This window comes from Schistocerca cancellata, chromosome 4, assembly GCF_023864275.1.
Source record: "Schistocerca cancellata isolate TAMUIC-IGC-003103 chromosome 4, iqSchCanc2.1, whole genome shotgun sequence".
Lineage (NCBI taxonomy): Eukaryota > Metazoa > Arthropoda > Insecta > Orthoptera > Acrididae > Schistocerca > Schistocerca cancellata.
The window spans coordinates 663,023,001-663,047,108 of record NC_064629.1 but is presented as its reverse complement, the minus strand read 5'-3'; the positions used below and the strand labels follow the sequence as shown (position 1 = coordinate 663,047,108).

General features: G+C 47.5%; 1 protein-coding gene across 1 annotated transcript; it reads left to right on the top strand.

The window, feature by feature from the left end:
* Window positions 1–1,358: 1,358 nt before the first annotated feature.
* Window positions 1,359–22,234, top strand: LOC126184556 (uncharacterized). Its single transcript, XM_049926983.1, has 2 exons — window positions 1,359–1,473; window positions 21,880–22,234. The coding sequence occupies exons 1-2, from the start codon at window positions 1,406–1,408 to the stop codon at window positions 22,112–22,114; spliced, it is 303 nt and encodes a 100-aa protein (XP_049782940.1). The 5' UTR covers window positions 1,359–1,405; the 3' UTR covers window positions 22,115–22,234.
* Window positions 22,235–24,108: the final 1,874 nt, after the last annotated feature.

Sequence of the window (24,108 nt, the reverse complement as noted above, 5' to 3'; positions counted from 1 at the left end):
TACGGTACGGCTATCTGTATCGTTGAAGCACGCAAGCCTCCCCACCAACAGCATGGTCCACGGTTGATGTTGGGGGTGGGGGGGGGAGGGGGGGGGGGGTTACAAGAGTCCAGGGGCGCGAAAGGGAAAACAGTGGTTGGGAAGGGAGTGAGACAGGGTTGTAACCTATCCCAGATGTTATTCAATCTGTATATTGAGCAAGCAGTAAAGGAAACAAAAGAAAAATTTGGAGTAGGAATTAACATCCATGGAGAAGAAATAAAAACTTTGAGGTTCGCCGATGACATTGTTATTCTGTCAGAGACAGCAAAGGACCTGTAAGAGGAGCTGAACGGAATGGACAGTGTCTTGAAAGTAGGATATAAGATGAACATCAACAAAAGCAAAACGACGATTATGGAATGTATTCGAATTAAATCGGGTGATGCTGAGGGAATTATATTAGGAAAGGAGACGCTTAAAGTAGTAAAGGAGTATTGTTATTTGGGGACAAAATAATTGATGATGTTCGAAGTAGAGAGGATATAAAATGTAGGCTGGCAATGCGAAGGAAAGTGTTTTTGAAGAAGAGGAATTTGTTAACATCGAGTATAGATTTAAGTGTCAGGATGTCGTTTCTGAAAGTATTTGTATGGAGTGTAGCCATGTATGGAAGTGAAATGTGGACGATAAATAGTTTAGACAAGAAGAGAATAAAAGCTTTCGAAATGTGGTTCTACAGAAGAATGCTGAAGATTAGATGGATAGATCACATAACTAATGAGGAGGAACTGAATGGAACTAGGGAGAAGAGAAATTTGTTGCACAACTTGACAAGAAGAAGGGATCGGTTGGTAGGACATATTCTGCGGCATCAAGGGATCACAAATTTAGCATTGGAGTGCAGGGTGGAGGATAAAAATCGTAGAGGGAGACCAAGAGATGAATAAACTAAACAGATACAGAAGGATGTAGGTTGCAGTAGGTACTGGGAGATGAAGAAGCTTGCACAGGATAGAGTAGCATGGAGAGCTGCATCAAACCAGTCTCTGGACTGAAAACAACAACAACATATTGCCGTATGGAATTACATAGTCGCAGGAAGCCATGTACCTAGACAGGTATGAAATATCCTTCCGTTGCATAAGTTCCACTAGCAAACAAAGGAGCTGGTCCTGAGTTGCCGGTGTTTTCAGAACACTAGAAAGTCGAAAATTTCGTATGGAAGCATTGTGTAACGGACAACAGCGGAAGTATTGTTTCGTTATGTGACTTTGTGTTATATGTGGCGTCACAATATTTCGTTAATTTTCTTTGCAGTAGGTGGCACTGCAACGCAATGGTCCTGTGGCGTCACAGAGGGAGCGCGTATAAGCGGCAGAGGTCGCTGTCCAGTGTCGGCTTGCAGTCTGCGTCTGTCGTCGTCATGGGGTCCGTGTCCAAGTTTGATATTGTGGGCAACCTTCCACCCGAGATAGGAATATTAATTTTCAGGTGAGCATTATGTTTTACAAATGAAATATGGTTACGTGACTATAACTGCCGGTGTGTTGTACATATTTCCTACCTATTGAGGAACAGAATCTACACAGTAGTTTAGGATCCTTGGCCCCAGAAGCTTTTAATTTATTTTATGTATGTCATAGCTAATACGAGTTGGACAATACGTCTCGAACTTCCACTTGCCATTTATTAATGGTTAGAAAGCGGATGTAGCAAAGTCTGGTCTTTATCACTTACATTGGGTGTATTTCATGTTAGATGTAGTTCAGGTTGCGTTAATTCTAGCATTTTGCGGTCAAATCTTGACATGGAAATGTCCTCCCCATGGGAAGCGTATGACTCAATGAAGCGTAATGTATGTAAGGTTGCAGAGTGTGCATTTGAATTACCCTTACTGGTATGAACTTTTGTTTATTTGTGTCGTGCTCAAACGCCCTCAGTCATTACATTAGTTTCTTCTTCGTAATTAGTACAGCCTGTTCTGCGACTATAAACAGATCTTCGAATGCCGGGAGATAGAACATGCGCTTGAGACGTCGTAAAGGCGATGGATGTGCTATCAGATATGGCAGTGTAAAACTGCTAATGTTAATACACTGTTACCGCGATGAAATTAAAATATTAAAAAATGCAGTAACGTAGCAACCGGAGTACCTGCGAGGGTATGGTGATTTTTGTACGTTAAAATATTAAAGTTAAAAGTTTAAAAATATAACTGAATTAATAATTTGGTAGTACATACGATCCGTGAAATTGTAAAATAGCTGTGCTCACCAGTGTGGCGAAGAATCAGGCAGCACATAAGAGTATTTATTATGGTTAATGGGCTAGTGGCCAGTGTTCCATGCGGCACATTAGCGCTCGATGTGTGGTACGATTGGGATCGAAAGAGGGTGTTAGCTACTGGTTTCTCACAGCCAGTGAGAGCAGTAGGACGACGTACACTGAAGCAAGGGTCGAAGGCATACTAAGACATTCTTTTGTCAATAAACCACATCAGGAAACGTAACTTTCTGTGAAGTGGGCAAATATTTTTACAGCCAACATTAATCTGTGGTGTTAGACCTCAACCGAACAACCGCGTTTATTTGAGACATATTCGGCAAAATGACATTTGCGGGTGTAACTGTCACATTGTGACCTAACCACAACTTCTAAATTAGTGATGAAATCGAGAAAGTCATATTTGTGAAGGCTAATATTTAGTTTTTAATTGATCTTATGCGTAGGTACAAGCACTTCAGATGAAACAAAAAAATGGAAGAAATATTGTCAACCAGGGCCTCTTGAAGAACAAAAATCACTTCAGTTCTTTGTCCGCGGTTGTTTTAAGATATTTTGTACTGTCTTGTCCCATGCAGCAGTTATTCAATGGCATCCCATCTAACCTATATCAAACTGGTATGAGCACTTACTGCATGACTGATGACCATAGAGGTTAAGTCCCATAGTGCTCAGAGCCATTTTGAACTTACTGCATGCACTATTAAGTCAGTTTATTGTTCAGTGACATGTTGAAAACCCTCGTCTCTCAGGCACGTATAGGTACGAAAACTAATTATGCTTGGCAAAATGTTCTCTTTACTAAGATCCAGCAGAGCAGCATTCGGTCGTTGAGGTACAACACGAAGAAATAAATTTTAAGAGCCTGTTTGCGCGTCTCTAAACACCCATCTGTTTCTTCTTGTCCACTTTGCTTCTGACTCGTCACACACTACAGTGACTTCCCCAGAATTTGATTGTCTGAGGCACATTCAAAGCAGACGTCGCTACGAAATTCCTGCAACCCACAAATACCTGAACTGCATAATGTTGCGAATTTTTAATTTCTTCCAGGACACAAAGACTCGTTATGAAAGGAACACGTAGAAAAGTGATGGGGTTTTGCTGCGCTTCCACCCTACACCGATGGCAATCTTGCTGTCATTTAGCCGTCACAGCTACTACATTTACGGTGTATAGCCATTAATCCATGTGATATGCACCAGCGTACTACAATGCAGTGGAGTGTTCCACATAATGGAATTGTCATCAGAAGAAATATACGAACAAAACTGCACAGCTAACAACAGTGTAGTTCAAATTTCGGCGCTGGAAATAAACTTTTCTCAACTGTCATTAGTTATGTGAACGTATCATCCATTTGGCAATGCGAAACTAAGGCTTTGGTAGCCTGTGAGCGGTAGAGAAACATACTGCGAGTGCCGCTGGCGCTGACCTTGACTTTAGTCTTTTTGATACCTGTTTTCATCAACGTTTGTAAGTTAAAAGGATTTAGTTTATTAAATGTTACACAGCATGTTGTAAATCAAATCAAAACTACCGTCTCTCTGGTGTCCCGTTAGTTACTTAATTATATTAACTGATATCAATTCGCAGTTATTGAATGTGTGGGTGGTGACGCGGATGGGTTCGTAGCCTCCCTACTGGGATTAAATTTGTTGTATTGGGATACACACAAACACCAGATACTGGTCGGTTTTTATGGATCATTTTTATCGCTGGTGATAACTGCAAGAGTTCGGTTTGATAAATATTACAACTATGACGCTATGTGGTTCGGTTTTCAATTAGGCACAAAAAATTGATTATAGCTCTGGCATCAGATGGTATATCGTTTAAATCGAGGAATGATCTTTGTATCTACCTGTTTCATTTTTCTGAATGCCACGATTTACGGTAACGGTGTTCGGTGATGGTTAAATCGATTTCTATCGGAAAATCTGTGAATATGCCCTTCTGTGCGCGCCTCTTCCGTTGCGTGCTGCTTCTAGGTCCGTGTGACAAAATTGGGGGAAGTGTCGGATGTTACATTGCTCTTTCTTAAATTGCTATACTTTCCAAATTATTGAATTTTGTTACTAGATCCCAATCTAATCACAACCTCGGAAATCGCGACATATTTGCAAAAAATTTGAATATTAAGATTGGCATAAAATTCTATTATAATTGAAGTAATAACCAGAAAGAAAAAACGAAACCAAAAGAAAACGTGAGGACTATTAACTTTGCAAATAGCTTCCGTAAATTTCTTAGACAATTTTTTCTCATCACTACACCACCACCTTCACCACATCCTCTTCCGTATACTCAAAGCGAAAATCATCTTGCACTGATTAGCTCCGTACCGAGAACGCTTGGTAGTGGGATACGTCCCCATGTCCCTTCCGTAATTAACATGTGGGCGCCTGTAGTATGATGTTCGAAATTTAATTCGTGACTGATAGTCAAGTGAATAAAGTATTCATTGCGCAGGCATTTCTACTATCAGAAGCAGGATAAAACTGCTGTTCACAGTAGCAAGGATTTTTTTATGTATAGAACATATTTCAATCATCTATAAACTTCATAGAAACGCTTGTTACTTCCTCTCTGAATGACGCCGAACACCCACTTCCCAGCAAGTTTAACTTTCCCAAACTTATTTTTCAAACACGGAGTCGACTATTTAAACCATAGTATCAACGCCTCAAAGTATTTCACCATTCCTTATGCAAGCCGGGACGCAAAATTCACGGCAATATTTTCGCCAGTGAGCCGTATGTTCAGAAAAGTGCAGCTCTTCACCAATAATTAACGTCTTTCATACACAGTGTGTGATTTTGAAAATATTGTCAGCCCGCTTTTTGCAAGCCAATTTATCTAATACTGCATCTTAAAGTATGTGACTCCACCTTGTAGCACCACCGAATACTCTCTCCTTTTCCTCGATATTAACTGGCAGAAAATTTAAGAGGCTTGTTTCGCAATTAAACCGTCACCAGCATACAAAATTACGAAAAAATTAAAACAGCTGCGTTGGAATACCTACCAACATCCAAAGAAATCCTGTAATTTTCCGACAAACGTAAAATGAAACAAATAGGAAAATCAGTAACAAACTCAAAATCCATAATATACACTTAAATAAAAAGTACTGAATTCGTATTTTCCATCGAAAGTATTAATTTAGCGATTGTCACTGGCTGCCATATACTACAACCTGGTTGGCTACGATCTACGATAACGGAGCGCGAGGAGCAGCATGCAATGGAACAGCCGCAGACACCATTGACTGCCCTTTAGTCGTAATATCTCCTACCTTGAATTACCATTTAGCCTAATAGTAAAATGGAGGAACTAAAACCTAATGCTGAAATATAATTATGCTCCAAATATAATGAAAGGTCATTTCGTTACAGACACACAGCTAAATCAGTATTGTTGGTCCCGTCGTGCGATAAGATGTATTGCTAGTTTGTCCAATGTTGACGTATCTGCATAGCTGTAATTCAAGGTTAGAAATGGCATGTACAAAAGTGCGAAATTGCAGCACGGATGGCGTGCTCAGGGATTCGTGTGTGCTCAGATTGCTCCTGGTGGACTACATGAAGTGTATAGCCTCGTCATTGCTAGGTAACCAGAAACTAATATTGTTTTGCAGCTCATAAAGAAATAATAGCCCAAGAGAATTTCCCCTACTACGCTTAAAGAACTGCGTTTTTGCAGTTCTAAGATGTGAAGGGATACCACCTGTATGAGAACTTCATTTGATAAGCTGGGCAAGTAGGTAGTGAATCAAGGCATAGGATTTTAGGCTTTGTTGCATTTCCCCTGTTCGCCTTCCGTGGCACATTGTGAAGCCGGCTACCTGCAAAATTTTTTGTAGTCTGAAGGTTGTCTATAGAAAGTATGCTGAAGTGAACAAGCGATTTGTTGGAAATGCAAAGTAGGTTCAGACTACCATACGGTGTTCACAAAGCTGTCTGTTTAGTTATGGTTTGGTGACTAATAACCATGTATGTCAGTAAAAGTTTTATATTTATGCAATATTTTACTTGTCACGGCATGTTAATAGGCAACACGTACAATGTTTTTCTGTATTAACTATTATTTAACTGAGATGATGTACACTGTGTGTTCTGGATCTATTTTCGAAAAGTTTTCTCGACGGTATCGTGAATGATAAGACAAACCACCAAATCAGGGAAAATTCAAATTACGTGTTTTTTCCCTAGTCTTAGTCGGATTACATGGGCGCCGGCTGTAAATTTGTTAAAACAAGAAAACGTTAAGACGCTTGTTATCCACGTGATTTCTGTGTAGTGTAGTGAAAACATTTGTTGTATGTTGCTAGAGGAGAGGTATTCAGTTTTTCGCCGTTCCAGTGGCGATGATTACTCGTGAAGATGGATTACCTTGTTCAAAGATTCATCTGATACCAGAGACTGTTGCTCGAAGGAACTATGGCTGAGAAGTGCAGTTAGTCAGACCATCCCAAGTGATAAGAGAATATGAAGCTTGAGGTCGAATGTACAAGTTTAAAGTAACACTGTATTGAGTGTAGTCACTTATTTGTAAAAATGAGTTACTATGCAAACATTCCTCTCGCCTCGCTGTAGCACAGAGCGTAATACTTAATCTAGTAGTAGTAGTAGTAGTAGTAGTAGTAGTAGTAGTAGTATTATATGAGCCAAAAGCATTGTGGAATAGTCTGTAAATCGATAGTGGTGCTCAGTTACAGGACCACCTCCTACGATATAATTCGATTATGTGTAGCAAGACTATGTTGGTTGGTAACTCAATGTCACCACAGCGAACATTCAGTAGCAGATTCTCCACAAAACGTTCAATTTCTTTCATAGTGGGATCATACGAGGGTTTAACTTCAGTAGTGGCAACTATTTATTTACAGCTCGTACAAAATGTTTGTTTTACTGACCTTCAAAGTAGTCACCAGCATTGTGTATAACCCGTTGCTAGCTATGTGGAAGTCGTAGGATACTCTCGGCAATGCCAGTTGCGTTAAGTTCGAGCGGCGCGGTCTATTTTGCGCCGAATTTGTAGCAGGTCTGAAGCGAATGCCGTAAAGTGTTTTCTTGAGTTTAGAAATCGAGTTGAAGTCACGAGGGCTTAAGTCAGGGGAGTGTAGCAATTGGTATTGCACTTCGCAGCCCCAGCAGTCAAACAAATCAGTAACAGCTTGCACTGTACGTGCCTGAGCATTGTCCTGCAAAATGTTCACGTCCTGGAGAGTGTCACCACTTACATCTCTATGCTGTTCATTTTTGGAACACAACCTACTACCAGCTTAGAGACAGAAGTGACGACACTTTCTGCAGCACCTGACCATTTTGCAGGAAAATTCTCAAGCACATACAGTGTAAGCTGTTACTGATTTGACTGATCTGCCTGCCAAGTGCTATACCACCTACTGCACTCCCCTGACTTAAGCCCTCGTGAGTTCAACTCTATTTCTAAACTCAAGGAAACACTTCACGGCATTCGCTTCAGAACTGCTACAAATTCGTCGCAGAATAGACCGCGCTGCTCGAACTGTCACCATAACTGGCACTGCGAAGAGTATGCTACGACCTCTACATCGCTGGCAACGTGTTATACACAATGCTAGTGACTACTTCAAAGGTCAGTAAAACTTTGAAACACGTATCTTTTTTTTACAAGCTGTAAATGAGTAGTTGCCACTATTAAATTCCCAACCCTCGTAGTATTGGGTGGCTAAACTTAGCGAATTTGGATTTAAAGTTAAAAATGTTAGTCAGTTGTAAGCATCCTTCATACATCGCAACAGCCCGTCGAGAGGTAGCAAGAATATCTCCGGGGATGTGGCAGTGTAGGGAGTGGAGCGTAGGTAGAAAAGAGCAGGAAGTTAAATTGAATGGGGAAGTTAGTGACAGTGCAATGCGAATGATTTAGGTTTTTTGATTTTATGTGAACACGGCAGCCAATCTAATTCAGTAAAAAACGATGAAAAATATTAAAATATCCTTAAATATAGAGTTCTGTCTTTGTGTAGACTCGGTCCGCAAATGGGCATTACTGATAACCCAAAGCGGCAGAAATTAGACACAGTAAATGACACTGAACCTAAAATTCGTGAGTAACGTGGAGCAAAAACCTACAGATACGTGCGTTTGGCCAGCAGTCGGGTAGTTCAGTGTGTTAAGAACCTTACTTTAAGCTGGGCCAAATGTACCGGGTGATCAAAAAGTCAGTATAAATTTGAAAACTTAATAAACCACAGAATAATGTAGATAGAGGTAAAAATTGACACACATGCTTGGAATGACATGGGGTTTTATTAGAACCACCCAATATTGCTAGACGCGTGAAAGATCTTGCGCGCATCGTTGATGATGATCGTGTGCTCAGCCGCCACTTTCGTCATGCTTGGCCTCCCAGGTCCCCAGACCTCAGTCCGTGCGATTATTGGCTTTGGGGTTACATGAAGTCACAAGTGTGTCCTGATCGACCGACATTTCTAGAGATGCTGAAAGACAAGATCGACACCAATGCCTCACCATAACTCCGGACATGCTTTACAGTGCTGTTCACAACATTATTCCTCGACTACAGCCATCACCCTGCGGGTTCGGGAGTTAGAGTAGGCCCGCGGTATTCCTGCCTGTCGTAAGAGGCGACTAAAAGGAGTTCATCCCCCTCAAGGGGGTAGTTAGCGCCTGCGTCCGGAGACGGACGGTTCCATGACCTATAATTGTGGTCTTTTTGGTTTTTCAATTCTCGTTTCTTCCTTCCTTTGGTTGGTTCCTTTCTTTGTTCTTCTCCATCTCACTGTCTGCCTTCTTCTCCTTGCCTTCTTCTCCTTGCCTTCTTCTCCTTGCCTTCTTCTCCTTGCCTTCTTCTCCTTGCCTTCTTCTCCTTGCCTTCTTCTCCTTGCCTCCTTCTCCTTGCCTTCTTCTCCTTGCCTTCTTCTCCTTGCCTTCTTCTCCTTGCCTTCTTCTCCTTGCCTTCTTCTCCTTGCCTTCTTCTCCTTGCCTTCTTCTCCTTGCCTTCTTCTCCTTGCCTTCTTCTCCTTGCCTTCTTCTCCTTGCCTTCTTCTCCTTGCCTTCTTCTCCTTGCCTTCTTCTCCTTGCCTTCTTCTCCTTGCCTTCTTCTCCTTGCCTTCTTCTCCTTGCCTTCTTCTCCTTGCCTTCTTCTCCTTGCCTTCTTCTCCTTGCCTTCTTCTCCTTGCCTTCTCCTCCTTGCCTTCTCCTCCTTGCCTCCTTCGAGACGGTCTGTCCTCTCTCTCCCTTTTCCTCTTCTTCCTTCCTCCCTGTGCGCGCCTGAAGGCCGACCCACGCGTTCGCACGCGTAGCCGGTGACAGGGTAACGCGTAACTCCCCGCCCTGGGTACACAAGTAGGGCATGCACGTACCACCTGGTAAAGGCCAGGCCCAGGGAGGGGCGATTGCTTGAGCTGATACCTTCTGACCCTGCTGATTGGTCCCTCCGTCTGTTTCTCGGGAGGTGTGACCTGAGGTGTAAACATTCACCTAAGGCGGGAGTGCCCTCTGAGAGGGTCCCCATAAGGAAGGAGCGCACCATCGGAGACGCTGGCAATCATGGGGGATTCCTCCGCAATGGATTTCTCTTCTTCTCTCTCGACTTCTGCCCACAAACGGAAACATGACCAGCCACCAGTGACAAAGGTGCTACCGCCTGCCCCACAGTTCCTCGTCGTTTCTCGATCTGAGGATGGAAAGGATTTTTCCTCTGTCAACCCTTTCGTTATCCAGAAGGGCGTCGATGCCATAGCCGGTACTGTTAAGTCTTGTACAAGGTTGCGTAATGGTACCTTGCTACTAGAAACTGAGAGCGCCTTTCAGGCACAGAAACTGCTTCGAGCCACACTCCTGTACACGTTTCCTGTCCAGGTGGAGGCTCACCGAACTTTCAATTCGTCTCGTGGTGTGGTCTATACTAGATCTCTCGACGGATTGACTGACGAGGAGATTGTCTTTCCTCGCTGAGCAGGGCGTGACGGCTGTCCATAGGGTCATGAAAAAGGTCTACACTGACCTTGTACCGACCCGGACACTTTTCTTGACCTTTGATAGTGTTCAGTGCCATAGCGCGTCAATGCAGGCTACGAGGTTATTTCTGTTCGCCCCTATGTCCCGACACCTACGCGCTGCTACCAGTGTCAGCGTTTTAATCACACTCGCCAGTCTTGTTCCAATGCGGCTAAATGTCACTTGTGGCAGGGACGCCCATTAGGGTGACTGTCCACCTCCGTCTCCTCGTTGTGTGAACTGAACTGTCAGGGTGACCATGCAGTGTCCTCCCGCGACTGTCCCATCTATAAGGAAGAACGATGTATCCAAGAAATTCGGGTCAAAGAGAAAGTGTCCACCTCGGCTGCTCGCAAGCTATTTGCTAGTAGGAAGCCCACGCTGCTCCCAGCGGGTAAATTCAGTACTGTCCTCGCCTCTCCTCAGACTACCAGGGAGGTGGCAACCCAGACATGCGATCTGACCTTCAGCACCACGGTCGTCCGTTCGGCCAGTGCTACGATCGAGCGGTCAACGTCTCCTCTTCCCTCCATCACCCCACAGACACAAGCCCCTTCATCAGCTTCTGCTAAGACGAAGACCCAGAAGTCAGATGCATGGGCCTTCATGAAGGAACAGTCCCTTGCAGGCTTCCTACGTACCTCGACCTCCCAGCCATCGACCAGTACTTCCACCAAACGACCTTCCAAGAAGGCTCATAGGAAGCACAGTTCTCCTTCTCCGCCACGGCGCATTTCTACTCCTGCGCCACCCAGCTGTTGCCGCCCCAGGCCGTCATCAGTTTCGCCTGGCTGCACCGTTGGGAGCCGAACATCTGGCCGTTCACCAGCGGAGGAAGCTCCCCTTCCCGGCGATCTTACCAAGATGGCCGATGAACCTATAGAACCAATGGACGATGACTGTCCGCCTACTGATAGCGGCGGCAGTGCTCGCTCGAAGCCAGGCCCCCAGTGGCCTTCGAGGTGACCCATTCTTTCATCTTCCTTTTCTTCTTACGATGGCACTTATTCACTGGAATATTCGCAGCATTCGCTCGTCGTAGCCCTCCAGGAAACGAAGCTATGCCCATGTGATCAAATTGCCTTGGCACACTACACCTCTGTGCGTTTTGACCTACCCCCTGTGGTAAGTATTCCGGCTCATGGAGGGGTTATGTTCCTGGTCCGGGATGATATTTACTACGATCCCATCACATTGCACACTGGCCTGCAGGCAGTTGCCATCCGAATTACTCTCCCCACTTTCACATTTTCCATTTGTACCGTTTACACTCCATCGTCGTCTGCCGTTACCATGGCAGAAAGGATGCGAATTATAGCTCAGCTACCTGCACTATTTTTAACTGGAGACTTCAATGCCCACCATCCCCTTTGGGGCTCTCTAGCATCCTGCCCGAGGGGCTCCCTGTTAGCAGACCTTTTCAACCAGCTCAATCTTGTCTGCCTCAATACTGTCGCCCCTACTTTTCTTTCGGACACATCTCACACCTATTCACATTTAGACCTCTCTGTATGTACTACCCAACTTGCACGCCGGTTTGAGTGGTATGCACTTTCTGAAACATATTCGAGCGACCACTTCCCGTGTGTTATCCATCTCCTGCAGCATACCCCCTCTCCGTGCTCATCTAGATGGAACGTCTCCAAAGCAGACTGGGGGCTCTTCTCTTCCAGAGCGACCTTTCAGGATCAAACCTTCACAAGCTGCGATCGTCAGGTCGCACACCTCACGGAAGTCATTCTCACTGCTGCTGAATATTCCATCCCTCACCCTACTTCTTCTCCACGTCGCGTACCGGTCCCGTGGTGGACCACAGCTTGTAGAGACGCTTTACGTGCTCGTCGACGTGCTTTACGCATCTTTAAACGCCACTCTACAGTGGCGAATTGTATCAATTATAAACGATTACGTCCCCCTGCGGGTACGGGGTAAGAATAGGCCCGAGGTATTCCTGCGTGTCGTAGGAGGCGCCTAAAAGGAGTTTCAACCGTTTCGGCCTTCCATGTGATGGTCCCCCTTGGGGTTTGACCTCCATTTTTCAAAATTCTACAGAAGTACGAGCCTTTTCGGGAAGGACGCCTTACATGGTGTACCACTGGTCCTCAGTGCACTCAGACCTTGGCACTCAGCATTGTACTGGCGTTGTAACCATACCCACTATTCCTCAAATCGGGCCTAAACGCCTGATGGGTTATACAAGTTACGCCCATAGTGCATCTCCATCTGCACCAGCGATCATGATGGACTTTCCATGGCACCAGAAATCCAGCACGGTAGCCAGCCCGTTGTGGTGGGGTCGTCATGTACCCTCTAGGTTGTAGCCCCCTGACAACACTGGGATCGTACTGCCGATACCTGAGCTGCACCCTCCCCACGTCGGCCAAGGAGTACATGCCCGTCTCCTTGGGGCATCGGGACTCCCGGCAACGGTCATCCTGCCAGGTGGCCCTTGCTGAGGCTGGGTGGCGCCCGTGGGGAGAGCCCCAGGTCGGAGTGGGTGGTATCGGGGTGGACGTTTCACAGATGAAACGTCAACACGTATCAGGTCGCTCTGCGGCCGAGTCTTTCAAAAGGAAAGGTACTGTCTCTATTTCTGGTTCTCCCGCCCTTTCCTCCTTGGCCACTTCCTGGGAGGAGGGACAGGCCCGCCGGCTTGGGGCGAAGTACTTCCCCCGCTATTTGGTCTGTTCTCGAACCGATGGGGGGGACGTTCGCCACCTCCAAGCCCATGTTCTTTGTTCAGCACATTGAAGACATCTTCGGGGAAATCGAGGCTCTCAGTAAGATGCGTTCGGGGTCCGTTCTTATAAAGACCACCTCCGCCACACAGTCGGCGGCGCTCCAGGCGTGCGACCGCCTCGGGGACATCCCAGTGTCTATTGTCCCGCATCTGGCACTAAATAGGACGCAGGGGGTTATTTTTCATCGGGACCTCCTGCTGCAATCTGATGAGGAGCTCAGGGCCAACCTGGAGCGCCGAGGCGTGCATTTCGTCCGGCGAGTCCAGCGCGGCCCCAAAGACCGTCGCATCGACACCGGGGCCTTTACCCTCGCCTTTGAGGGGGACGTTCTCCCGGAGAAGGTAAAGGTGATGTGCTACCAGTGCGACGTGCGACCTTACGTCCCGCCTCCTATGCGCTGCTTTCGCTCTTTGCGCTTTGGGCGCATGTCGTCACGGTGTGAGGCTGAGCCCCTTTGTGGCGATTGTGGACGTCCTCTTCGTGAGGAACATACATGCACCCCACCACCTCGGTGTGTTAATTGTCCTGGCATCCACTTGCCTAGATCCTCAGACTGCCCCGCATATCAGAAGGAGAAGAAAATACAAGAACTCAAAACTTTGGATCGTCTCTCTTATTCTGAGGCCAGGAAGAAGTATGACCGCCTCCATCCTGTGCCGTTGACCACTTCGTTTGCCTCAGTTGCGTCCACTCCTTCTGCGGTATCCTCACCCCTATCCTGTCCCCTCTCCGCCTTCTCCCCCCATCCGCAGTCTCTGCCTCCGCCTCCCAAATCCCTCCCTTCCAAATCCTCCTCCCCCGTGGCCCCTGCCCCCTCTGCCCCAGGGGCCATCCCTCCTCCTCCTCCTCCTCCTCCTCCTCCTCCTCCTCCTCGTCCCCCCCCCACGCCGCCTGAGAAGCGATCCTCTTCAGGCGTCCATGGGGGAAACATTCGTGACCCCAGCTTCCGAGGTCCGGCGTTTCAAAACGGACCCCGTGCGTGAGAACCTTCTTGGGGTCCAGCCCACCATCCCTGTGCCTCATCGGACTTCCAAGAAGGCCTCCAAGAAGGCCTCCAAGAAGGCCTCCAAGAAGGCCTCCAAGAAGGCCTCCAAGAAGGCCTCCAAGAAGGCCTCCAAGAAGGCCTCCAAGAAGGCCTCCAAGAAGGCCTCCAAGAAGGCCTCCAAGAAGGCCTCCAAGAAGGCCTCCAAGAAGGCCTCCAAGAAGGCCTCCAAGAAGGCCTCCAAGAAGGCCTCCAAGAAGGCCTCCAAGAAGGCCTCCAAGAAGGCCTCCAAGAAGGCCTCCAAGAAGGCCTCCAAGAAGGCCTCTCTCCCCCCCGGCGCGTTTCGTCTGATGCTCCATCTGTGAGTCGCTGCTCCCGGCCGTACTCCGTTTCGCCAGGACGCTCTGCTGCCAGGCGCTCAGCTGGCCTCTCGTCGGCAAATGATGCTGCCCCTCCTACACCACCAGGGACAGCGGCCGCAGCTGGCGACGACTCGATGGAACAGGATCCGCCTCCCGCCGGTTGTATCTTTGTTCCCTCAAAACCTGGCCCTCCGCGGCCGTCGTGGTGACCAGCTCTTCCCCCGCCTCGTTCCCCCTCTTCTTTGACTAGCGATGGCCTTGTTATATTGGAACATAAGCGGTATTCGCTCTAATCAGGAGGAATTACAACTGCTCCTCCGCCGGCACTGTCTGCTCGTCCTTGGTCTCCAGGAAACCAAGTTGCGCCCGACTGACTGTATTGCCTTTACCCACTATACCTCGGAGCGGTATGACCTCACCCCTGTGGACGGTATCCCAGCTCATGGTGGGGTCATGTTGCTCGTTCGGGACGATGTCTATTACCTTCCCATCCCATCCCATTGACCACCCCACTCCAAGCAATAGCTGTCTGTATTACTCTTTCTGCCTTTACTTTTTCTGTTTGTACCGTCTACACCCCATCGTCATCCGCAGTTAGTCGGGCTGACATGATGCACCTGATTGTTCAGCTTCCTCCGCCGTTTTTATTGTTTGGCGACTTCAATACCCATCATCCCCTTTGGGGCTCTCCAGCATCCTGTCAAAGAGGCTCACTCTTGGCGGATGTCTTCAACCATCTCAATCTTGTCTGTCTCAATACTGGCGCCCCGACTTTCCTCTCGGACTCTACTCATACCTACTCCCACTTGGACCTCTCGATCTGTTCTACCACTCTAGCCCGTCGGTTCAAGTGGTATGTCCTTTCTGACACCTATTCGAGCGACCACTTCCCCTGTGTCGTTCGTCTCCTGCACCACACCCCATCCCCACGTCCTTCGAGCTGGAGCATACCAAAAGCTGACTGGGGTCTTTACTCCTCCCTGGCGACCTTTCCGGACCACGATTTTCTCAGTTGTGACAGTCAGGTCGAATACCTCACGGCTGTTATCATCAATGCTGCTGAACGTTCCATTCCTCGTACTATCTCTTCTTCACGTCGCGTTTCTGTCCCCTGGTGGAATGAGGCTTGTAGAGACGCTATCTGTGCTCGACAACGTGCTTTACGCACCTTTCGCCACCATCCTACGTTGGCGAATTGTATTGGATACCAACGACTCAGAGCGCAATGCCGTCGAGTCATCAATGACAGCAAAAAAGCTTGTTGGGCCTCTTTCACCAGCTCCTTTAACAGTTTTACTCCCTCTTCTGTCGTCTGGGGTAGCCTCCGCCGGCTGTCGCGCATTAAGGCCCACTCCTCGGTACCTGGCCTGACCTCAGGTAATGAGGTCCTTGTTGATCCTGTGGCTGTCTCCAACGCCTTCGGCCGGTTTTTCGCGGAGGTTTCAAGCTCCGCCCATTACCATCCTGCCTTCCTTCCCAGGAACGAGGCAGAAGAGGCTCGGCGACCTTCCTTCCACTCGCTGAATCTGGAAACTTATAATGCCCCCTTTACTATGCGGGAACTCGAACGTGCGCTTGCACTGTCCCGGCCCTCTGCTCCGGGGCCAGATGGCATTCACGTTCAGATGCTGGCACACCTTTCTCCAGCTGGCAAAAGCTTCCTTCTTCGTACCTACAATCGCGTCTGGACCGAAGGTCAGGTCCCCATGCTTTGGCGTGACGCCGTCGTTGTTCCTATACCCAAACCCGGGAAGGATAGACACCTTCCTTCTAGTTACCGCCCCATTTCTCTTACAAGCTGTGTCTGTAAGGTGATGGAGTGCATGGTTAATGCTCAGTTAATCTGGATTCTTGAATCTCGACGGCTACTTACCAATGTCCAATGCGGCTTTCGTCGCCGCCGCTCCGCTGTTGACCACCTTGTGACCTTGTCGACATTCATCATGAACAACTTTTTGCGAAGGCGCCAAACGGTAGCCATGTTCTTCGATTTGGAGAAGGCTTATGATACCTGTTGGAGAGGAGGTATCCTCCGCACTATGCACAGGTGGGGCCTACGCGGTCGCCTGCCCCTATTTGATTCCTTTTTAACGGATCGAAAGTTTAGGGTACGTGTGGGTTCCATATTGTCCATCGTCTTCCTCCAGGAGAACGGAGTGCCTCAGGGCTCCGTCTTGAGTGTTGCTCTTTTTGCCATCGCGATCAATCCAATTATGGATTGCATTCCACCTAATGTCTCAGGCTCTCTCTTTGTCGATGACTTCGCGATCTACTGCAGTGCCCAGAGAACATGCCTCCTGGAGCGCTGCCTTCAGCGTTGTCTAGACAGCCTATACTCATGGAGCGTGGCCAATGGCTTCCGGTTCTCTGAAGAGAAGACGGTTTGTATCAACTTTTGGCGATATAAAGCGTTCCTTCCGCCATTCTTACATCTCGGTCCCGTTGTTCTCCCATTCGTGGACACAACTAAGTTTCTAGGGCTCACGTTGGACAGGAAACTGTTGGTCTCCGCATGTCTCTTACTTGGCGGCCCGTTGTACACGTTCCCTTAATGTTCTCAGAGTTCTTAGTGGTTCATCTTGGGGAGCGGATCGCACTGTCCTGCTTCGCTTGTATCGGTCCATAGTCCAATCGAAGCTGGATTATGGGAGCTTCGTCTACTCGTCTGCTCGGCCATCCCTCTTACGCCATCTCAACTCCATCCACCATCGGGGGTTACGTCTTGCAACCGGAGCCTTCTACACTAGTCCTGTCGAGAGTCTTTATGCTGAAGCTGCCAAATTACCATTGACCTACTGGCGCGACGTACTGCTGTGTCGGTATGCCTGCCGGCTGTTGTCTATGCCTGACCACCCCTCTTACCAGTCCTCCTTCGCCAATTCTCTCGACCGTCAGTACATGTTGTATGTGTCTGCCCTGCTGCCCCCGGAGTCCGCTTCCGTCGCCTGCTTTGACAATTGGATTTTGCCCTCCCTCCCACCTTCAGAGAGGGTGAGAGCCCGACACCACCTTGGCTCCAGGCACCGGTTCATATTTATCTCGACCTCAGCTCACTCCCAAAGGAGGGTACTTCCGGCTGCAGTGTATTGCTCACGGTTTGTCGAACTTCTTGCTCGACTTGCCGGTCACACCTTTATTTACACCGATGGCTCCAAAACTGACGATGGTGTCGGCTGTGCCTTTGTCGTCGGGGCCGCCACGTTTAAATACCGGCTCCTCAACCAATGTTCCAGCTTTACGGCCGAGCTTTTTGCTCTCCATCAGGCTGTTCAGTATGCCCGCCGCCACCGCCATTCATCGTATGTATTCTGCTCTGACTCACTCAGTGCTCTTCAGAGCCTTGGAGCTCCCTATCCGGTCCATCCCTTGGTTCAACGGATACAGCAGTCCCTCCATTCTTTCGCTGATAATGGTTCTCCTGTCCACTTTCTGTGGGTTCCCGGACATGTAGGAGTGCCTGGGAATGAGGCTGCGGATGCTGCGGCCAAGGCTGCAGTCCTCCTGCCTCGGCCAGCCTCCCATTGTCCCGTCATCTGACATTCGTGGGGGTGTTTGTAAGAGGCTTGTGTCGTTGTGGTGGGATGCTTGGTCATCCTTCCAAGGAAACAAGCTCCGGGCAGTAAAACCACTCCCAACTGCTTGGACAACCTCCTCCCGACCATCTCGGCGAGAGGAGGTCCTTCTGACCAGGTTGCGGATTGGACATTGCCAGTTTAGCCACCGATACCTGCTATCCGGTGATCCAGCCCTGCAGTGCCCTTGTGGTCAGGCATTAACAGTGCGCCATGTTTTATTGTCGTGTCCCCGCTTTAGTCAATCTCGTGTTGTCCTGTCCCTGCCATCTACTTTACCGGATATTTTAGCTGATGACGCTCGAGCAGCTGCTCGTGTTCTGCGTTTTATAACTCTGACTGGTTTGTCCAAAGACATCTTTTTTACTTATTTTATCTGCATCTTTGTCAAGCCTTTCTGGTGTCCCCCCTCCCCTTGAGTTTTACTAGATTCCCTGTGCTCTAATAACTGTGACTGGGCGCTAATGACCTCAGTAGTTGAGCGCCCTTAAACCCCAAAAAAAAAAAAAAATAAACGGTTACGTGCACAGTGTCGTCGTATTATTAAAGAAAGCAAGAAAGCCAGCTGGGCTGCTTTCACAAGCACCTTCAACAGTTTTACTCCTTCTGTTGTCTGGGGTAGCCTGCGCCGGCTATCTGGCACTAAGGTCCACTCCCCAGTTTCTGGCTTGACGGTCGCGAATGACGTCCTTGTGGCCCCTGAGGATGTCTCCAATGCCTTCGGCCGCTTTTTCGCAGAGGTTTCGAGCTCCGCTCGTTACCACCCTGCCTTCCTCCCCCGAAAACAGAGGAGGCTAGGCCACCTAACTTCCGCTCCTCGAATCGTGAAAGTTATAATGCCCCATTCACCATGCGGGAACTCGAAAACGCACTTGCCCGGTCACGGTCCTCCGCTCCAGGGCCTGATTCTATTCATATTCAGATGCTGAAGAACCTTTCTCCTGCGGGTAAAGGTTTCCTTCTTCGTACTTACAATCTTATCTGGATTGAGGGACATGTTCCCGCATGCTGGCGCGAGTCTATTGTCCCGATTCCTAAGCCGGGGAAGGACAAGCACTTGCCTTCCAGTTATCGACCCATCTCGCTTACCAGCTGTCTGTAAAGTGATGGAGCGAATGGTTAACTCTCGTTTGGTTTGGCTGCTCGAGTCTCGACGCCTACTTACCAATGTACAATGTGGATTTCGTAGGCGCCGCTCTGCTGTTGACCATATGGTTACCTTGTCGACCTTCATTATGAATAACTTCTTGCGGAAGCGCCCGACCGCAGCTGTGTTCTTTGATTTGGAGAAGGCTTACGACACCTGTTGAAGGGCGGGCATTCTCCGCACCATGCATACATGGGGCCTTCGCGGTCGCCTCCCTCTTTTTATTCGTTCCTTTTTAGTGGATCGCCAGTTCAGGGTACATGTGGGTTCTGTCCTGTCAGACACCCTTCGCCAGGAGAATGGGGTGCCACAGGGCTCAGTTTTGAGCGTCGCTCTCTTCGCCATAGCGATCAATCCAATAATGGATTGCCTCCCAGCTGATGTATCGGGCTCCCTTTTCGTGGACGATTTTACCATCTATTGCAGCGCTCAGCGTACATGTTTCCTGGAGCGCTGTCTTCAGCGTTCTCTTGACCGTCTTTACTCCTGGAGTGTCGCCAATGGCTTCCGTTTTTCTGCCGAGAAGACGGTCTGTATTAACTTCTGGCGCTACAAATAGTTTCTCCCATCGTCCTTACGACTCGGTCCCGTTGCTCTCCCATTTGTGGAGACAACAAAATTTTTAGGCCTTACATTTGACAGGAAACTTAGCTGATCTCCACATGTCATATTTGGCTGCCCGTTGTACCCGTTCTCTAAATGTCTTCCGTGTTCTCAGTGGTATGTCGTGGGGAGCGGATCGAACCGTCCTACTTCGTCTATATCGGTCGATCGTCCGCTCCAAGCTGGATTATGGGAGCTTCGTATACTCCCCTGCACAGCCATCCATCTTACGCCGCCTCAACTCCATACAACATCGGGGTTTACGTCTTGCGATCGGAGCGTTTTATACTAGTCCCGTCGAGTCTTCATGCTGAAGCTGGTGAATTGCCACTCACCTACCGGCGCGATATACTGCTTTGTCGGTATGCCTGTCGGCTACTGTCAATGCCCGACCATCCGTCTTATCGTTCTTTTTTGACGACTCTCTAGACCCTCAATACGGGTTGTATGTCTCTGCCCTGCTACCCCCTGGAGTTCGCTTTCGTCGCCTCCTTCAACACCTTAATTTTTCACTCCCTGCGACCTTTCGAGTGGGCGAGAGCCACACGCCACCTTGGCTCCAGCCTCAGGTTCGCGTTCACCTTGACCTCAGCTCGCTCCCAAAGGAGGTTACCCCCGGTTCGGTCTACCACCCCCGTTTTGTCGAACTTCGAACGAAGTTCATTAATATGACCTTCATTTATAAATATGGCTCCAAGACCAATGATGGGGTCGGGTGTTCTTTTATTGTCGGGGCACAAAGTTTCAAATACCGGCTCCATGGCCATTGTTCGGTCTTCACAGCTGAGCTCTTTGCCCTCTACCAGGCTGTCCTTTACATCTGCCGCCACCGACATTCTGCTTATGTCATCTGCTCAGATTCCCTGAGCGCCATCCAGAGCCTCAGTGATCCGTATCCGGTTCACCCTTTCGTGCACCGGATCCAACGCTCTCTTCAGCAGCTGGTGGACGTCGGTTCTCCGGTTAGCTTTATGTGGCTTCCTGGCCATGTCGGTATCCCTGGGAACGAAGCTGCAGATGCCGTGGCCAAGGCTGCGGTCCTCCAGCCTCGGACAGCTTCTTGTTGTGTCCCTTCGTCAGATTGTAGCAGGGTCATTTGTCGGCGCATTTTATTGCTGTGGCATGGCGATTGGGCTGCACTTACGGACAACAAGCTTCGGGCCTTGAAACCTCTTCCCGTGGCTTGGACGTCCTCCTCCCGCCCTTCTCGGCGGGAGGAGGTCGTTTTGGCCCGGTTACGAATTGGACACTGCCGGTTCAGTCATCGCCATCTGCTGACGGCTGCGCCGGCGCCGTTCTGCCCATGTGGACAATTGCTGACGGTCCGCCACATTTTAACGTCCTGTCCGGATTTTAACACACTGCGTCTTCATCTTGGCCTGCCATGTAGTCTAGATGCCATTTTAGCGGATGACCCACGAGCAGCTGCTCACGTTCTTCGTTTTATCAACTTGACCAACATCTCTAAGGACCTTTGATTATGCTGTTTTTTTAATCGTATGCCTGGCAGTCTCTTTTATCGTGTTTTCCCTTTTAGTTGCTGTTTTAAACTTGTGCCTCGCGGTGCATTCCTAACGAAGTCTGGGCGCTAATGACCATTGAAGTTGTGCGCCCTAAAACCACAAAAAAAGACTACAGCTATTGTTCAGGAATGGTGGTGAACATACTGAGCATTTCCTGTAAAGATCATCTTTGCTTTGTCATGCTAATTGTGGCTATTCTGATCAGATGAAGCGCCATCTGTCGGACATTTTTGAATTTTTTTTTTTGGTTCTAATAAAACCCCATGTCATTCCAAGCGTGTGTCAATTTGTACCTCTCTATCTACATTATCCTGTGATTTATTCAGTTTTCTAATTTATACTGACTTTTTGATCACCCTGTGCGTGCAATAAAGTGGATGAATCTAGGTTTGTAGTCGCAATTAAAGAGCAGACAGTGGAAAAACCCGTAAGCTGCCGAACATCCGCTTACACTTCAGCAATTACAATAATGTTAAAGGTGTTGCATCACTAATAGGTCTGGAGGTGTCATTGCATTTTGTCTGTACAGCAGATGTCTGTGCGCACAAGCGAAAGCGCGCACGCAATCGAATTTTAAGCAATCGGGCATGGGTTAGATCTTTGATATCTTTAATACTTCGATGTTGTTTAGCTTAAAGTGCTACAGTAGCTAATGTCGTATCGTTTGTGCTGCAGGCAGCTGGAAAAAGAATCGCTGTGGGCCGCGAGTCGGGTGAGCAGACGTTGGGCCGAGCTGTGCAGTTCGGACAAGATGTTGCAGCAGAAGCTTGCCGAGTGGGAGACCCTGCGCCCTCGCAACAAAAAAATACGTAGCCTCAAAGAGTTGCTGAGCATCCAGAAGAAGTTGCTGTGCCTCCAGCGGCTGATGGCGCGTCTCGAGAGATCGTCGGAGTCGTCGGGCCAATTTTGATGTCTCCTTTCTTCGAAATTTTAATAATAGAACCGTACAGTGATTTTGCCACATTTCATTCTCAAAAGTTTCGACATGTTCAGTGAGTCTTGTATGTTGTCTTACTGAGTGAAATTACCATTTCCAACATTTCGTTGTTGCAGAGCAATAAACGTATTAAAATCTAAAAAATTTTTCTTTGCTGTTCCTATCGTAATTTGTAACCATATTTGAGAATTTGGAATAAATAGTTTCTTCCCGGAGGCATTAGAACTGCGTAACAATATAGTTCACATATAAGAAACTTTCAACGGTGTATGTAGTATTAGGAAAAGTTCGGAGTAGGTATTAAAATCCATGGAGAAGAAATAAAAACTTTGAGGTTCGCCGATGACATTGTAATTCTGTCAGAGGCAGCAAAGGACTTGGAAGGGCAGTTCAACGGAATGGACAGTATCTTGAAAGGAGGGTATAAGATGAACATAAACAAAACGAGGATAATGGAATGCAGTTGAATTAAATAGGGCGATGCTGAGGGAATTAGATTAGGAAATGAGACGCCTAAAGTAGTAAAGGAGTTTTGCTATTTGGGGAGCAAAATTACTGATCGTCGAAGTAGAGGATATAAAATGTAGACTGGCAATGGCAAGGAAAGCGTTTCTGAAGAAGAGAAATTTAACATAGAGTATAGATTTGTTAGGAAGTCGTTTCTGAAAGTATTTGTATGGAATGTAGCCATGTATGGAAGTGAAACATGGACGATAAATAATTTAGACAAGAAGAGAATAGAAGCTTTCGAAATGTGGTGCTACAGAAGAATGCTGAAGATTTGATGGGTAGATCACATAACTAATGAGGAGGTATTGAAGAGAATTGGCGAGAAGAGGATTTTGTGGCACAACTTGACTAGAAGAAGGGATCGGTTTTTAGGACATGTTCTGAGACATCGAGGGATCACCAATTTAGTATTGGAGGGCAGCGTGAAGGGTAAAAATCGTAGGGGGAGAGCAAGAGATGAACACACTAAGGAGATTCAGAAGGATGTAGACTGCAGTAGGTACTGGGAGATGAAGCTTGCACAGGATAGAGCAGCATGGAGAGCTGCATCAAACCAGTCTCAGGACTGAAAACAACATGTAGGTGAAGTACAGCTGTCTTGCTAAGATCACCTGGTGTTCAGCGAGAAATTTTGATTGCGCACTACTTTATTCAATTTACACACAAAATACTTCATAATAACTAGTATAAAACATTCTGCAGGAATAACAAAGCATGTTCAGTAAAACCGGAAACTAGCTCGAGTTAACACTAGATATCACTCAGCAGCCTGCAAAAATATTCCTTAGTTTGAGGGTAATTTAAAATTTATGTAGGTATTAGGAAAGTGGCCAAAACATAGAACTTACTTTCAGCCTTCGGTTAGTTAAAGTAAACGTGGAAACGTAATGTAGTTAAGGTAAGTTCGCTGTCGTTTTCAAACATAGCCACTTGTATTAGAATCGTCTTCAGTGTCAATTTTCCGTCGGCCAAGGAAGGTGATCATTATGCACAAAATACCAGCTCTGCATTAGTGGCACACGTTCTTGTTAAACACGTTACAACCGAAGTAACGGTATTTCAGGTTTAATACGGACCTTTAATTCAATTTGGTGAAGTAAATCTTAAATGAGTATTGTTGTATGGAGATCGGAACGTGATACACGCTAACAGGTCAGTGGAATTCATATTCATGAAAACTTAGTTATTGCTTCAGTGATACATCTGATCCGGGTACTGAACCGAATTTCGCAGAAAGTAAATCTATGGTACAACTAGACTGAAAGATGGCATCTATTGAGAGGGCACTGCGTGAGACATAAAGGAATTGTCAATTTGGTGATGGAAGGAAGGGGGAGGGAAGGAAGTGGTGTAAAAGTAGTAGAGGGACACGTAGGCTTGAATACAATAAATACGTTCAAACTAAGGTATCGTACAGTAGTTACCCAGATATTACGATTTCTCAGGGTAGACAAGCG

Bases quoted from the DNA above. Each gene is read 5' to 3' on its own strand.
- LOC126184556 (XM_049926983.1), top strand. From the start codon at position 1,406: ATGGGGTCCGTGTCCAAGTTTGATATTGTGGGCAACCTTCCACCCGAG. The intron at 1,474-21,879 runs GTGAGCATTATG...TTTGTGCTGCAG, and splicing joins ATAGGAATATTAATTTTCAG to GCAGCTGGAAAAAGAATCGC.